The sequence below is a fragment of the Xyrauchen texanus genome, chromosome 6 (assembly GCF_025860055.1).
Source record: "Xyrauchen texanus isolate HMW12.3.18 chromosome 6, RBS_HiC_50CHRs, whole genome shotgun sequence".
Lineage (NCBI taxonomy): Eukaryota > Metazoa > Chordata > Actinopteri > Cypriniformes > Catostomidae > Xyrauchen > Xyrauchen texanus.
Window position 1 is genome coordinate 10,444,284 of NC_068281.1, and position 17,914 is coordinate 10,462,197.

The following is a 17,914-nucleotide window of genomic DNA, read 5'->3' on the forward strand; positions in this document are numbered from 1 at the left end:
TGCATTGATAGGCTGAACACCGGGGTAGGTGAATGTTCTGACATCGCGTTGCGCGTATATCTTCTTCCTCGTATTGAATATTATCCAGAACGAGCGAATTAAACCTAAGTGACTAGATGGCGAAATGTGACTGTTGTATGCGGAGATCAGTAACGGTGAAATGAGGGCTTTTTCGCCTGTCAGTCATTGATGCTCTATGACAGTTTGGGCAAACCAAGATGGCCAATCGAACAATTCCGGTGGCTTCACCTCCTGCTGGCAGTTTACCGTTGCGTCAGCATTCCAGTTCTATATATATATATATATATATATATATATATATATATATATATATATATATATCAGTGACTCGCACGTGGGTGTCCCTGAAACACCCCTTTCTCCTGATTGGTCAACCTGCAATGCATCTGTTCTTCCTCAGTCCCATGAGACAGAATAACAGTTCATTGCTGTTTAATTGTTCAGATGACTTTGTCTCAATTCATATTAAATTCTTTTTCATACTGTATATTCTCCAAAGCACACCATGTTTATTGCAACTGTGCTATCTCTCTCAACACAATAACATAGCTAACAGTAAAATATTCACTGAATTCAGTCACTAATGAAGGGGCTTCGCCTTCGTGCCAGCGTGCTCAAGCCTGCAACAATCATTGGCACGGGAAGCAAGTGATAATAGCAAGAGAGATGAATATCTATGCTCTATATAGACCTATATATATTTTATATATTTTTAGATGTTTATAAATGAGTCCCTCGAATTTTATGCTAAATGTCTTCTTACAGTTATCGTTCCTCATGCCAGAAAACTGTTCGAAACTTTATAAGTGGTACAACGCAACGCAGGTGATCAGTTCTGGGCACTGCTGGCAGGTTCATACTGCACTGGATAATCGGTTGCAGTTGGGTATGGCATTCGCAGTTAGGGTAGCCAGACGTCCTGATTTTACAAGCCGTGTATTTCGTGTCCTGATTGACTAAAAAGTTGGGATGACTTTTGTCCCGATTATTAGTCTTAGCTAGTTTGATTGCTTTAAATAAGCATTTAAATTGGCATTGATGTATCGTGCTTATTCTGACATGAGAAGAATCGCTCACTGCAATTTCATTTTTTTTATTTTCTCTGAGCAGCTATAATGGCGTAAAATTTCCTCTGCTCCACCGCCTCCCACATCTGCTGCTGTCTGTCAGCCTAGAAAAAAATCCATTACCTTTTAGATGCCAAAATCGAGGAGTTTCTTGTCATTTTACATACTGCAGTGTGAAGAACAAAACGGAATGCGGTTCAAGAAATTACAGTCTAACGGCCGTATCCAAGCGAGAGATGCAAGTCATGTGCTGCATTCATGGTTGTGAATTATAACAGCTACAACAGTCAATTACAAATAACAATTTCTAAGATATGAATACATTCAATATAAGACATTATGTATTTAAAGAACAGTGGATAGGACTATGATTTGAGGAGCCATTCTCAGATCTTTCCGACCATCCCCTATTTTTAAATGTGAAAATGGGTAGCCTGTTTTACTGGGGCATAGAATAGGAGGCTACTTCATGACATTATTGTGTGCCTTATTATGGGACAAATTTGAAGGCTATGTGTAAATGCTGATTTTAAATTCACTGGTCGAGCTTTTGAGAGATGAGCATTCATTAACTTCATATGATGAGAAAGTCGCTAACACCCAAGCTCCCTGTGAGTGCTCGCTCGCTCTCACAAAAGTAAGCCTATTTCTGTACAGTGTAGGTCTATGCCTCTATTGTCTTGTGGATTTATTGTTATTTTTGTTATTTCGGTCATATTAACTGAGGCAAATTAATTGGAACAATTTGTCAGTAGTGAACTGTTATTTTGTCTCACAGCCATGAGGAAAAACTGAAATTTAGGATGACCAATTAGAATAAAAGGGGCGTTTCAAGGCCACTCACATGTGCAAATTAATTTTTCCAATTTCCTATTTTTAACTTGAGCATAAAAGTATGGAAAACAAGTCATTTTTTTATTTTTTTTTATTGGTTTTGTTAATGATTAATAAAATAACGTGTAGTTTTTTGTTTTTCCAATTTTTTATTTTAAATTGAATATGAAAAGAATTAATGATACACAGATTTGTGAGCGTTCTTACTGCTGAGTTCACATACTTTACTTCTTGTCCTTCTACAGATGAGTCACAGTTCACAGTGACCATGGTGATCTTACTCATGGCTCTGGTGACCTCATAGAAGGTCCTCTTTAAAGATACATTCAACAGTCAAAACAAAATAAAATGTGAGTGTCAGACACGGTTTATATAATACCATCTCCTAATCATGCGTCTGTGAGAAAATATGCCATTTGACCTCTACTCTTGTTCGGACATTTCCACAGTTTAATACAAGTGCAATACATAGCATCTTATACTCTGACAGAGAAACAGTGCTTTCATTTTACTTCCAGTTCATCTGTGTGGGATAAATATGGTCATTACTGTGTTTGGCATTAAAGAAATGTATCTGGTGACCCACACACATGGAGGTCTTCTTTCATTCTTCCAAGTAATGTTATTTGACAGCATGATGATGCTGAAGAGCACTTTTGAAATAGAGGCTTTGCTCTCAGGTTGGTTGATCCTGATGGCTATATATCTATAATTTGGAATAAAATCTGAATAGATCTAGCTTTGTTGTTTGTCAATTGACAGACACCTTTCATCCACAGCAATTGAGGAGAGTGATGGTAGGGACAACCCAGTTGATTTCAGGTTTTACTCAAAGGCACAACACAACAAGGTAGGAGGATCAACAATCTTTGCATAACCAGCCTGGTTCCTTAACCACCACCCTTCAAGGTACTAATTCTACTTTGGTTTTGTTGAATTGTTGAACATTTGTCAAATGAGAAGGGACTTTCATCTTGCTCAAAAATATGGACAAATAACAAGGTTGTTTTTATGTACACAAACTCTGTTCCAAGCCTTACTGAACTGCCTAGATCGACAGCAACATAGACGTGATCCCAAGGCAAAGACTTTTCCATATAGTACACCAGGGCTATTTAGGGCCAGATTATCTAAATGAAAACTCAAAATGAGCCAAGCATAATTATTAGATCTAAGGGCTTTCATCATTGCAAGTTGCATGTACATCAGTGTGACGAATAGGAGGGTGTGGCCAGTGTACGGTCGGCAAGTAATCAGTGAGAGAGAGAGAGAGATAAAGGGGAGCCGGAGATGCCGGAACGAAAGAGAGAGAGAGGCAACCAGCCACGCTGTGTGTGTGTGTATATGTTTGTGTAATTTCATTGTTTAAGTTAATTTATGCATTAAGTTTATGTTGATTGTTTAGCAATCACTCCTGTTGTGAGGAGGGGGGCGTGGTTGTGTGTCTGTTTGCGGGAGAGAGGGAGTGGTGTGGCTCATCAAGCTAGTTGGAGTAATTTCTAACAGCTGGTTCTTATTACAGTGATGGAGGAGAGAGACCTTAAAACACAGCCAAATTCGCCAGAGATGGCAGAGAGTGAATGCAGCATTGGCATGTCTTCTGTGTGTTTCTAAATGTATGGTTTCAAGAAGTTTCTGTTTATTGAGAGTGTTGTTGAATTGAACTGAGTGAACTAAGCAAAGCACTGAAAAGAGTGCATATGGTGTGGGGAAGGCAGAAAATAAAAGCGTCACTGCTCCCCATCTCATCCTTTCCATACCCTAACCTTGATCTGTGTTACGATCAATTAACATGACAAACTAAACTTTACATTTTTTAAATAGTCAGGGGTATTCAAATAAAGTTTTTTAAGATCTGGCCATAAAGTGTTTCATAAAGGTAAAGGAGCATTTCCATCACTTTGACAGTTCAGGGTTTTTCCTGCTTTGAAATGTTTTGGTGGCTGCCAAAGCTAAATTTCGTGCACTGAAGCAAATGTAATGACGTTCACCACATGTTCTGCAATTTATAAACTCTAAAAATGCTTCTCATCTGAAAAGTGCATCTGTGATTGAAGCCTGCTTTTATGTGAGTGTTGCGTGAGCCACAGCGATTAGAAAACAGACCAGAAGAGAGATGTGAGTGGAGATCTGAGAGAAACATTTCCCATGGAGTAAATCGTGGGATAGTTTTCATTAAATCGGGTGACAAGTTCTCAAGTCTCGCCTTGTCTATTGCCTTCTCTGTTGTGTTCTTCACATTGCAATGGCAGAATAAACAGAAAAGGGCAAGAATCATTAACACAGTGCTTTAATAACGTATGATCTACTCTAAACAAATGGGCTTAGCTGTAGACTGTTATTTTCAGTTCATAGCATCTGCAGTACAAACAATAATCATGTTATGTTCAATTGTAACATATTTCTGTATGTGTGTTTGCAATCCATTTTCATATATTTTTTGACTTACATTCATGATGTGCAGAGCTCTTAGATGAACTGATACGCACACACACACTGACAACACAAACAATTACACACACTCACCCTCTCAGACTCATGGGTGCTGCATGTGCTTTTCCTCTGTAGACTCTGGCTGCACTCACACGTCACTCCATTAACCTGCTCCCCAACCACCTGGCTCAAGCCCTGCATGTGCGCGCCGACTCACAGGAAATTAACGCTCGCATGCAGAGCGCCATCGCCCTGCGCAGCGGGGACAAGCTCCGCCAAGAACATATCTCACCCTTCTCTCTCACCTTTAGAGAAGCGCTGCTGGAGCACAAGGTAGCCTGCTCCACTCTTCCAGCCTTCCTGTTCTGCCTCTCTGTCTCTCACCCTCTCATTCCCTCTCGCTTTTGTTTTATTGTTTTTTGTTTTGGAGGTGCTGGAAAAGAGAGGGGGAGAGTGTTTTTATCATGAGTAAACTAAAGGAAGCTATGTGCCAGCAATAACAATCAATACTTCCTCAAAAACACACACAGGCAAGTGACACATACATACCTTAAATTGTTCTCACATACTATATATACCCTGCTGGAAAATAAAAGGTCATAGAGATATCTGGTACAAGGTGGTCTACTACCCTAACTAGCTTGTCCAAGATGGTCTACTGGGCTCAACCAATATTAGTACAACTGATCAACCATCTAGTTCAGCTTGGACCAATTTGAACCAGCTAAAAAGTGGTGTTTTTGGAACATGGTAGCTGGTACAAGGTTTGTCTACCAGCCCTAACTAGCTTGGCCAAGATGGTCTACCTTGTTGACCTCAGGATCAACAGATGGTAGTCTAACTGATCAATCATATATATCCACAAAGACCAGTCAATAAAATAGGGGTTTAGCTGGTCTGATGTGGTTTACCAACTCTAACTACTTTTCCCAAGATGGTCTACTTGGTCAACCTCTGTCCCACCAGATGAAAGTCCAACAGATCCACCATTTAGAACAGCTTGACCTAGCTTATGCCTATAAATGACCAACTTTGACCAGCCAGAAACCACATGAAACCAGTTACATAAAAACACTACCATCAGAAGCTAGTTTTTGCTGGATTTCCCTGCAGGGTAGACTGTAGCTTCATTAATGTTCTGAAAAAATAGTTTTTGCTCTTTAGCTCTGATCCGATAAACGTGTTCTGGCGAAGACAGAGAGAGGGGGAGAGGGTCTTAATTTAAGTCAACACTTAGCAAAATGACAAAATGGCGAATTCACCTGATTGACTTGGTCTCCAAATGTATTCATTCTAATCACATCACTGATGAACTGCATCCTGGTTGGCCACATTAATTCATCTTGGGAAATTAGGATTTGCGCTCATACCAGCCTTCAGATTACTCAAGATCAACTAACCGTGCATGTCGTCTCAGTGAAAATGCTTTTTATTCTTTTATTTGTCCTCATTTGAGTTGACCTTTGCCCCTTCACTTGGCTTTTGACTTTGTGCTACTCTGTGCTTGAGTTTTTTGCTTTGCCCTGCCTCCAGCCATGACATCACACATGATCTCACAAACCCAGAGAGCGCAGGAGTTTGTGTGTTAGTGAGTGTAAGGAAAGGCCCTACCCTACTCTCTCCAATGTGATCTGCATTGCTTTCATAGTTGTGTGTGTGTGTGAGTGTGTGTGTGTGTGTGTGTTATGTCCATTACGCCATGTGAAAAATAACTTCTGTCCTCACTTTTCTCTGTGTGTGTGTGTGTTTCCTCTGCAGTACTCCCAGATGAGAGATGAGGTGTTTAAGTCTAATCTTGTGTGTGCCTTCATTGTTCTCTTCTTCATAACTGGAATTCAAAGCTTACTGCCCTCAGCAAGGTAATACATATACTTACGTGCATACTGTATATGTTTGAAAACACATACATAATCTATATTCATATACATACTACACTTACATACATATGGGTGTTTCTTCAACTTTAAACACTTTTATGTCCCAGGAGGTGATATTTTTAGTAAAACTAAAAGATAGAAGTCATGCCTTCATCATTTATTTTTGCTACTTTTTTCATGTCTTTTATATATACATTTGATTGTTTTGTCCCTGACCGAAACTAAAAATTATGACAATCCATCATTAAAATAGTAATTACGACATTTATTTTTTAAATTACAGCCTAATATTTATTATGTGAAAATGATTTTTATGCATTTTTACAAAAACATTTATGATTGTCTTGCAGACGCCCCCAAGGCGTTATTTCCATCACAACCCAACATTTCACCACTAATATGAAATATGAATTGTGACTTGTGAAGAATTAAAACAGAAAAATAAAAGTAAATATAATTTAATATCTCTGTAAACAATGTTCTCCAACCAATCATTTTCAAACGATGCAGTACATAAAATGTATGCTATATAATTAGACTTATAGTAAGACAAAAAATGTAAATGTCATCTCCATCATTGTCATTTCCATCACGGAATGTAAAGTAAACACATAATTTGAGATGTATTGGAAATGTTCAAGACTTTCAGAAAACAATGACCCCTAGTTGAAGAAGCACCCATACACAGGGCCATGCATACCATAGTCATTTGTTGTACAATAGTGTTCGATGTGGGATTTTCAATGACCAAGTTTTAAACTTTCACATTACTTCCCCTCCATTCTTGAATATTTCATTACTTCCTTCCGTATACAAACAAACTTGCAAGAAAGCATCATATAATATCTGTGTTCACTGATGTTTGTAGGATGGTCACTATGGTGATACAGTTCTCCATCCTCATCTTGCTGCACTGTTGCCTTGTTGTCGTGACAATGGCGGAGGATTATAAGTGTTTGCCGTTGGTTTTGCGAAAAGCGTGTTGCTGGGTGAACGAAACGTACGCCGCACGGAACTTTGTCATTTTCCTCTCCATCCTCATCAACTTCCTGGCTGCCATGATCAACATAGTGAGCAAAATATTTATCGTTCTTTACTTCCCCAAAATATCATTACTGATGCATATTAGTACACACATCACCACAAAGACACAATTTGTGCATTCTATAATAAATTTGTACCTTGATTAAAGCCATTCTGGAGTATGAATTGTGTGAAAAGGTGAATTTATGTTATTTTCTAGACACTCTCTTACCATACAGACAAAAAAAGGAGTCAAGTTCTAGTCATAAGTTCTACAACATTCACCAGTCTATGGCTAAAAAGTTGTCTAAACTGCAGAACAAACCATAATTTGCAAGTTCTAGAGCATATACCAACCAATAGTTGCAAAGTTTATGTAGCAAACACTAACCTGTCATCCATATGTATTGCTACTGCATTTTTAACACAGAATGAGTCAGAATTGTAGAATACACACAAACATATGACCAAATAATGCATTGTTGCAGTTTAAGTATGACTTAACATCAGAAATGACAGTGACACATCCAACGTAAGCTAAGAATCTGAACTGTTTGGATGCTGGTGTTTATTTGGGAGATTTCATTGGATGCTATTCTCTAATTTGCATCCTCTCTCTCCCCCCTCCCTCTCCCTCCCCCTCCCTCTCTCTCTCTCTCTCTCTCTCTTTTATTGTAGCTTTGGTGTGATTTTGATAAATCCAGCTCATTCAGGAACCAGACGTTTAATGCATCTGCCTCAATCCCAGATATCTGCTTCTATCCAGAGGTCCTTTCATTCACCCCCTCCAACACAAACATATCCATTTCTTCTGGGCAGTTTCAGTCTGTTAAAATTATTTATAGAACTGTTCTGCCTTTTGTAGAAACAGAATTAATGATCAATTAATTCACTGCACTTGTTGATGTGGTGTATATTGTTGTTTGGCTGTTTGTTGACAGTATTTTGTGTTTACGGGAGTGTTGGCAATGGTGACCTGTGCTGTTTTCCTAAGACTGAACTCAGTTCTTAAGCTGGCGATTCTGTTGATCATGATCGCCATCTACGCATTGCTGACAGAGGCTTTCTACACACCATTATTCATCCGCTATGACACACTTAATCAGAGGTACGTACTCATACACACACTGTGCCATTCACACACTTATTCACAAATCAGAAGTCATTAAAAACAATAAAAAAATTATACACCCAACTGTAACTATATTTTGTTACCCAGGCTAGTTCCTAACCGAATGCAGACCAACTATGAGACCAGCATCATTACATTTTCTGAGCACCAGGGTATTACAGTAGTCATGGTTTTCAGCTGGGTTCAAGTTTTCTTATTGACATCACAAACTTTTGTCTGTTCTCAAATCTACAACAAATCAACAATTGACAGGTTTTAGACTTATTTCCTGAACCAAACCATAAATCTCTCTAACTCTAACATGAAGTAACCAGCAATCCCCAAACCAGAGCCAAACCCTTAACAAGAACTAAACTTCTAGACCTCAAACCCAGAACAAACCCCAATCCCCTAATGAAAGCTAAATCTTAACCCTGAAACAGACCGTAACTCTCAAAATAACTAAGCCAAAACCTTAAACTAGACCCAAACTCTAATGAGAACAAAATCTAAACCCCAAACTTTAATGAGAGCTAAATCTGGGGGAAAAAGCAAACCACAAATCTGAACCAAATGCTAAACTGTCAGTTTGCATGCTTCCCCTTCCCCGTTTACTACACATTCTTAAAAATAAATTCACCTCTCCATAATACACCTCTTTGGGATTGAAATAAAGTAAATCTGATGAACAAATGTCTGTCTTAACTAACTGCTCTCTGAGCACTATAAACATTCTGCAAAGCTTATGCGACTCTGTCTCGTTTCCTTTGTTACAGCAAAAGCTTCCTGGGAACCAAGGAAACATCTTTGCTTCTCATGGCGATGTTCCTTTTAGCTGTGTTCTACCACGGCCAACAGGTAACACACAAATCTACACGCACACAAACCTGCCCTGGGTTCAGTGCCATTCAGTTCCTATTTTATAATGTCACATTTCCAAGAAACGAAGGCAAGTTATTGGCTCTTTCATAAGGTTTCACAGTCAATATATAAAAGCTCTGCTCTCTCTGAGGCACTCTGTGTGTGCACAAAACTTTTTAAGTTCACTCTGCTGATTGTTGTCTTTGATGCTGTAGATCAGGGAATGAGCTGGTCCAAGTGCTCATAAGCAAAAGAGAGAGATAAATTGGTGCCAAGGTTGTGTAGGTGTTGATACTGCCTTGATAAGGGCTTACAGATTTATGACCAAAATGCTTTGCTTTGGTTTTTGCCAGGTGCATTATGTTGTCTCTATTGATAAATCACTTTCTAGCTATAAACACTCTACCCCCCCCACCCCCGCCGTAACCATAACAACAGTGTGTCATTTAGGCGGATGGTGCCACTGCTTGGCCTATAGATTATGGCTTTGCGTGTGTGTGTGTTGGACAGTGATTTGATCGTTTCTTATTTATGTTATGTTCATCTTGATGTCTTTGTGTTTATGTGTTGATTGATGGTGGATGAATGAGCAAACACTGTCATTGCTGGTCAATCTCCATGTTGAATGTTTAATTTTCTTATTCATTTGTTTTTGTTGTTTGGTTTGTTTTTGTTGGAGACATTATTGTTAGGTTTTTAATTGTGCGTTTTGTTTTGGTTTATGTTTGTTTTTTATTTTTGTTAGTTTTGTTTTGGGTTTTTTTCTTTTGTTTTGATTGTTTTTTTTTCTTTTCCTTTTCTTGTCTTTTGTTGTGGTTTGGGTCAAAACATTATTTGTTAAGTTTTTATTTGCAGGTGCCAATCTGCCCATACCCATATGAAAGAAAAAGTTGAGATCCCTTTAATATCCTAATTGTTTTGGGGGCCTGCATAGCTCAGTGGTAAAGATGCTGGTTCGCTAGTTCAAATCCCAGGTCAAACCTCTGTAGTTTGCGGCAGCGAGCGTGGTCTTTGACGAGCCTTGGTCACATCCAAACCTTAAATTATGTGGGCTCATGCCTGTAGAATGGTGCACTGTGGTATTATACGTGTAAAAAGTCTGTGGCAGATAGATCTTGCATAGTTGGCTAATGATGTTGCTTTCAAAATTTTGCCTTTGATCAGAATGGAGATGGCAAGGAGCCCCAAACAGATGAAACCAGCTGCATACCACAACCTCAAGTCACAGTGCTTTCTCTCTGATAGCTTGGGGAAACTGGTAAACACAAAATGTCTTGAGCACCAAGACATTCTCTCTTCCATCACTCGCAGGTTCCAGCTCTGTGAAGTCAACAGCTAGAATTTCATGAGGGCGAGATGCCTGTAGCATTCCCATGAAAGACCTCACCTTTGGTTGGACAGCTTTAGTAAGGATACACCGATAGCACGCACAACACCACCGCTCCACATATCTCAACATCCCTGGCCAATAACAGTGACACTTCAAAACTCTGACTATGGTCAACTCCTTGATGTCCAATACTGTCATGCAGACTACTTAACACTTCCTTTAGAAGATTTTGGGGTAACAACAACTGATGAATCTCTCTAAGGCCAACAGGGGTGTGAGCCAAGTGATAAAGGCAGCCATCCTTCTCACGTAATTGATCCCACTGCCTAGCCAGCTCTCTTACAGCTCTGTCCATACTGGTCAACTCTTGGTGATGTAAAGCATAGCCCGCACACAAGTCTTTCACAATGGGACCAATATCAGGTCTGCCTTCTGCAAAGAGCAGTGTGACAATTTCATTAGAATCCACCACTGCCCTCTTTGGTGATCTTACACCCAAATGCTGTCGTAGGGCTTGAAGGACCTCTATTCCTGGGAAGACGTCTCTCACAGCCCGCCGAGATAATGCATCCACATTTCAGTTAAGTCATACAGTTCTATATTCAATCACAAAGTTGAAAGAGGCCAGTTGAGGGTTGAGTCATCGCTGCTCCAAGACACCTTACTTCGAAGTCTGCAGGTGACAGAAGGGATTTTTGTCAGTATAAACAATGAAATAATACTCTCTAAACTCACATATAGCCCATTTAAGTGCTGAAAACTCCAATTTCATTGAACTGTAGTTATCCATATTCCACTCTGAAAACAACTAGCATAAGCAATGGGACAAAACTGCCCCAAACCCAGATGACTTGCATCTATCACTAGAATAAAGGATTTCTTGAAGTCTGCATAGGCAATGAGAGGGGCAGTAACCAAACTCTCTCGTAATGCCTGGAAACTTTCTTCGCACTCAGTGTCCCATGAAGATGCCAGAGGCAAGCGTGGAGTCTTACCCTTTTGTATATTACCACTCAATTGTGTCACGAGTGCATGGAGAGGCCCAGCAAGCTTGGCAAATACATCAATAAAACAGCAATAGTAACTAGATAGTAACTAGTAACAAAATGCAAGCAATCAATCTGTAAGAAAATATGAATACATTTATTACTAATACATGTACGAATACAATTTATTACTTTTACACCAGATTCCCTTCCTGACGCAACCCTCAGTAGCTTGGGGGACTCTCACTCACACCTACAGGGCCATTTAGAGTTTTCAATTCACTTAACCTGCATGTTTTTGGTTTTGTGGGGGAAACCGGATCACCTGGAGGAAACCCACGAGAACACAGGGACAACATGCAACTCCACACAGAAATGCCCAGTTGAGCCAGGACTCAAACCCAGGACCTTCTTGCTGTGAGGTGACAGTGCTAACTACTGCACCACCGCTGAAAAAAACATACAACACAAAAAAGCAAAACAAACTAGGCAAAAAAAAACATCTCCAAAGCCCACAAATAAATCAAGCAAAATTGACCACACAGCAAACATAAGCCCCCTAACACCTTCATTGCACACATGCATGGGAAATTAAATCTGGCTAGCAACACAGGGCTCGGAAATGATGAGCAAGACACACATGCAAAGCTTAAAAGCCTAGCTAACCAGTCCTGTTCATAGCCAACGTAAACTCCACACACGTTGGAGGCATACAGCACCCACACACAGGGACTGGCTAGCTAGAAAAAAAAGACCACAAGAGGAACAGCGATCAGCTCAAACCTTCACAGGTAGCTATCATAGCATACCAAACCATTCGCATTTACACCTACATCTGCATTTATGTCTTCCTGGGCATACGCACACACAAACAGTCGCTGTTTGTTGGCACTCTCAACATGTGAGGAAGATCCCAATCTGACGGCATCTCTTACAGGTGCCTGCTTAAAAACTTTTAAGTCGGGTTACTTAACCAATCACAGATGTACACTCTCCAGGCTACATAAGGATATGTGCTCAAGGTGATGAGGCAGGAGGAGAATATAGCCTTTGTGTGATCAGCCGACAGCCTCAAGAACCAGTAGATCACCGGCAAAGGATTTGGCACATCACTTTGTTACATATAAACACGATGCTTTCATTTTAGCCCCTAGTGCCACAGCTGCTGTTCTACAAGCCAAACCTCAACTGTAAATTGATGTTCTGACAGCAATAGTCCAGATTCATGGCAAATGGTGGTGTGATTCAAAATCATATCTCCCAAGAAGCCTAAATCTTACATCCTCTTCAAATCATTTTATATAGTTTAGAGTAATTTCTTGATATGCATTGTTTTAATTGACTTGATTTGAATTTATTTTAATTGAGTGTGTGTTTCTGTGAGAGGTTAATGGAGGTTAGTCTTGTTGATGTGTTTTTAATAATCAGACAGACAGTTGCACACACCTGTCTGCCCCACTTGCATAATTACTTCTCATAAATTATTTTTCACTCCATATTCAATTTGAGGATTCACACATAAGTACAGTCACATACACACACATATATTTTCACACTTATACAGACACTTACATCATACCCTGACTGTTAGTAAATTAATTTTTCAATCTGGTCGCCTTTGTGAAACAGTTTCAATTAAAGATGGATATTAATGAATGCAGATGAGCGTGTGTTCCTGATTAATTAGTGGAGATCGTGTTAGTGCTGTTGATTTGGAAGAGAGCTGATGTAAGCCAGTGTTTTAGACTGACTGAAATATTAGACAGAAGCCTAAACCCTGCACACCTCACTTTCTGTTAGAATCAACAAGTACTGCAAAAGGGACACAATGGATTTCCTATGGAGATCATGAAAAAGATCAAAAAGACCGAAATTTAAGCCATTATTGGAGGTAAAGGTAGATATGGAAAGAGTCTTAGAACATTTTCTATAAACTCTGAGGCAGATTAATTTCAAAGTACTGAAACTTAATTATTTTGATGTAACATCTCATTATTACTTTGATAATCCCTGTTGAGTGATTATTAATAAACTAGTGAATCTATAGGACATAATAACCAAGTGTACAAAACAATTTCTAAATGGGTTCTATTGGTTAAACTACCAGGAATTTGTGGTTACTCAGTTACTGCGGAATACATCTCTGTGTGCAAACAAGTGGGAGACCCATCAGAGAAGCCACAAAGAGGATAATGATTTTTTTGAAGGAGCTCCAGAGTTCAGTAGCTTGGAAATTAGTTGAGCACCTGTTAACTGCATGAAAAGCTATGTGGAAAAGCTTGTGTGGTCTGTACGGTAGGCTGGCAAAAAAAAAGAAAAGAAAAAAAAGCCCTTACTCGAAAAGTACCATCTGGATTTTTTAACATGATAGAGCTTTTTAGCCAAAATGTAAATTCAATTAATATCTGTGGCCTATCTATAGCACTGAAGTATAGTTGTGGTGGCATCTGGCAGCTGGGACTAGGCATCAAGTTAAAACTTAGGGAAGAATAGATGTTTTAAAAAATCAGGGAAATGAGGCAAGATAACTTTTTCAGTTTGCTAAAAGCCTAAAAATGTCACTGGGACAATGATTGCAAAGCCAAATGTATACTAGAGTGACTCAAAAAGGAAAATGTGAATAATACCATGACCCAGTCAAAGCCCTGATCTACAGTAAATCCAATTGAAAATATGTGGAACTAATTAAAACATTGCAGAGCACAAATGTTTTCTGATTAACCTCAATAACCTGGAGCAAATCTACCTGGAACAATTGTCAAAAATCACACCTGAACACACATACCTCAAAACACTTAAAGCGATAGTTCACCCAAAAATGAAAATTCTGTCATCAATTACTTGGCAGTTTCAACACTCTATGTTTTTATTTCTTCTGTTCACAAATTGAGAGGTTAAAAACTGTGTTTAGTCTCAGTCACCACTCACTTCCCTTGTTTGGAAAAATATGCAATAAAAGTGCATGATGACTGAGGCTGTCCGGCTACTTACAATAAGCTTCCACTTAAGAAATGACAGTTTTAATTTTTGGATGAATTATCCCTTTAATGTTGATACTGACTGAGAAGGTGGCACTACCATCATAAGTTACATGTGGAACTGACTTGAGTGCAAACAGCATATTTTGGTCTTGTACATTTTTATTAAAGGGGTAAAGACACAAGGAACCACATTTTCCTTGATAATTTTACATGGTAGAGGTCATTGTTCTTTAAAACCATACTGTAAATTTTAAAATTCAAACTTCCTCCTCACTGCATAAAAACCATTTGTTGAAACCAGTATGCCAAAACGACTCATTTTCTACTTTCTCCACATTGTGATGTCAATCTGTGGGAGACATTTGCATCTGACTGCCTCCACAACAACACATCAACACCTACTTTACCTTCCATAGCCTTGCCCAGTAGAAGAGAGATGGCAAGGTGACAGAAGGTCAACCAAGAGCAGAGAGTCAATCATTACAGTGGGCATTTACAGTCAAATCTTAAAGGAGAAGCAGCACCAAAATCAAGTGTTTTTGACAAGGAGTCAGAATGAGGGTGGAAAATATTGATGTTTTATAAATATGTCTGTTTTTTGAGCAAAAAACTTTAGTATTATAAGTGAACCCCAAGGATTATCTCAGCTCCTATTCCAACTACAGAGAGATCACACTTCTGTAAATCCTGGGTAAGGTTTTCAACTGAGTCCTCCTGAACAGGATGAAAGATGCTGTTGACCCCCAGCTCCGAGACCAGCAGACTGGTTTCTGAAAGGATAGATCCTGTATTGACCAGATTGCAACATTGCACATTATCCTGGAGTAGTCGCTGGAGTGGAACTCAATGTTCTACGTCAACTTCATAGACTACGAGAAGGTATTCGTCAGCATGGACAGGTAGACTCTCTGGAATTTGATGAGAACTTACAAGGTGATGACCAGCAGAGTGGTCCATGGCCGACAACCTATCACACTGTTCAAGTGCGGACAGGAGTGAGGCAAGGGTGCTTTCTGTCACCTTTCCTGTTCCTGCTGACCATTGACTGGATTATGAAGACGACCACAGCCCAAAAGTGAAATGGCCTCCATTGGACCCTCTGTACACAGCTGGATGTCCTCAACTTTGCCAATGTCCTGGCCCTTCTCTCCCACACCCAGCATTAGATGCAATGAAAAGACTTGCACCTCCGCGGAAAACTCAGCACACCTGGAGCTCAACATCCACAAAGGGAAGAGTAAGGTCCTAAAGGTCAACACAGCCGATGCATCCCCCATCACGCTGGAAGGTGAAGCACTAGAAAAGGTGGAGAGCTTCATCTACCTTGGCGGCATCGTTGACAAGCAGGGTGGAACAGATGCCAACGTAGGAGTCGGGATATGCAAAGCAACGTCATATTTCTATCAGCTGAAGAATGTCTGGGGCTCCATGAATTTGACCACCAACATCAAGATAAGGATTTTTATCACCATTGTGAAGCCTGTGCTATTCTATGGAGCCAAGACCTGGAGAACCACTGTGTGATGAGGAGGAGGGTGGGGCCAGGCTATGACTATGCACGCCCAGCCCCCAATTGGGCTAATTAGCAGTGGAGAGGGATAAATGCAGATGGATGCAGCAGTACAAGAAAGAGAGAGAGCCGCACACAGCTTTTGTTTAAGTTTTATTTGATGCTTAGTCCGGTTCCAGCCTCCTCCTTGCCCATCTTTATACTGTTACATTGGTCCCGAAACCCAGGAAGGATGAGGGATGGAGTCCTCGCCACTGCCGCCTGGAAGTGGAGGAATGGCCGCTGTCCGCAAGGGGAAGAGGAGCTTGCTCCCTGCCAAGGGGCAGAGGGGCTCGCTACCGGACACTAGAACGTGGACAGGCATTCCATCCACCTGGGGTCAGAGGACTTGCTCCTGTCTGCCTGTGGAGGAGTGGCTGTCATCCACCAGAGGGTGGAGGAGTGGTTGAGGACCAGGCGACGGCATGTCTGGGAACCGGCAAGCAATTCTTTCTAGATTTCTAGTTTCCTAAATGTCCGGGATTTGGCTGTTTTCATATTTAAGTGTACAACAAGAAATGCAATGAAATCTAGTGCATCATTTTCATGGATTCTCTCTCTCTCTCTCTCTCTCTCTCTCTCTCTCTCTCTCTCTGCGTGCTTCTGTCTGTGTCTCTCTCTCTTTCACACACACACACATACAGGGCACGTGCAGTGATTGTCAGAGTCCAAGTAACTTTACCATGCAAATGTGTGTGTGATTGTGAACTTATCTATTTGGGATTGCCGTCGAAACCTAATGTCCATATGCAGACGTTTGTGAGAAAGTGATATACGTTTAAGTAATCACAGCCTGTTCTTCCATTTTTTACTGTTGTTAGTGATATTATAGTGCTTGGCAATGGGAATAGGTTGCGAAGCAGAAGTCTGTTGCATCCACATTGGAAGAATGTGCTAAGCATAATGGGTAATGCCGCTGCCTGTGAAAAAGGTGGATAGTGACCTAGTTGCACTTGTTAGTGCTTCCCACCAGCATGTAATTAGCTTGCTAACATTTATTGCCACTAGCTAGCTTATCCCTAAAATTATTTTATTTTAGTTATTTTAACATGTCAAATTTTGTTGGGTTTACTTGATTCAGTTAAGTTCTCTCTACTTGAAGTATTTAAATTAAAATCACTTGCTCATCAAACTCGATTGAATCAAGTTCAGCCAATGAGCATAGGCGGAAATCGTGGGGGGTCGGGGGGGACAGGACCCCCCTATCTGAGGGTTGTTCCCCCCTAAAATATCATTAAAATATGTGTATTGTAAATAATATAATGATATATTCTTAAAATAATTGTTTAAGAAATAAAATAATACAAATACAAATGGGGCAACAACAAAAAACCCCTTGGTGTCCACTTCAAAAATTGCTCTTGAGAATTGTTATGTTTATTGTCTCCCCCAACATTTTTATGAAATTTTCGCCCCTGCCAATGAGTACATTTTGTGTGTGTGTGTGTGTGTGTGTGTGTGTATAAGTATTATTATTGTATATTTATTAGTATTTTTAGTTTATTCTAAGCATTTTATATATATATATATAAGAAATTGGTTTGTGGTTTTTCCTAAGTGCACCTCTGTGCATCTTTCCTGTTATTGATTACCTACAGATGCTTTTCACTTCTGGTTGCTAGAATTTGTGTTTGCCTTCCTTTTCCAGTGGCTGAATTGTGTTTGCTTGTGTGTATTTGAGCAGAATAGTTCTCAGTAATTAGATTCACTATCAGTGCTTACCAATTGAAATTCTTTCCTCTGCTACAGTTGTGTTTTTACTAAAGTGTTTTTACTTTATTTTTATTTTATAAGGCACTTTTAAAGGCATTGGTGGTTTCCATGTGCATTACTTAATAGTG

General features: G+C 39.8%; 1 protein-coding gene across 1 annotated transcript in view; it reads left to right on the plus strand.

Moving 5' to 3' along the window:
• The window catches only part of adcy8 (adenylate cyclase 8 (brain)), an 87,046-nt gene that overhangs the window by 55,660 nt on the left and 13,472 nt on the right, over window positions 1-17,914 (plus strand). Inside the window, exons 8-12 of the mRNA XM_052129268.1 lie at window positions 6,114-6,214; window positions 7,101-7,302; window positions 7,934-8,023; window positions 8,197-8,363; window positions 9,143-9,224. Of these exons, the coding sequence (XP_051985228.1) occupies window positions 6,114-6,214; window positions 7,101-7,302; window positions 7,934-8,023; window positions 8,197-8,363; window positions 9,143-9,224 (642 nt within the window). The remainder of the gene's footprint in view (window positions 1-6,113; window positions 6,215-7,100; window positions 7,303-7,933; window positions 8,024-8,196; window positions 8,364-9,142; window positions 9,225-17,914) is intronic.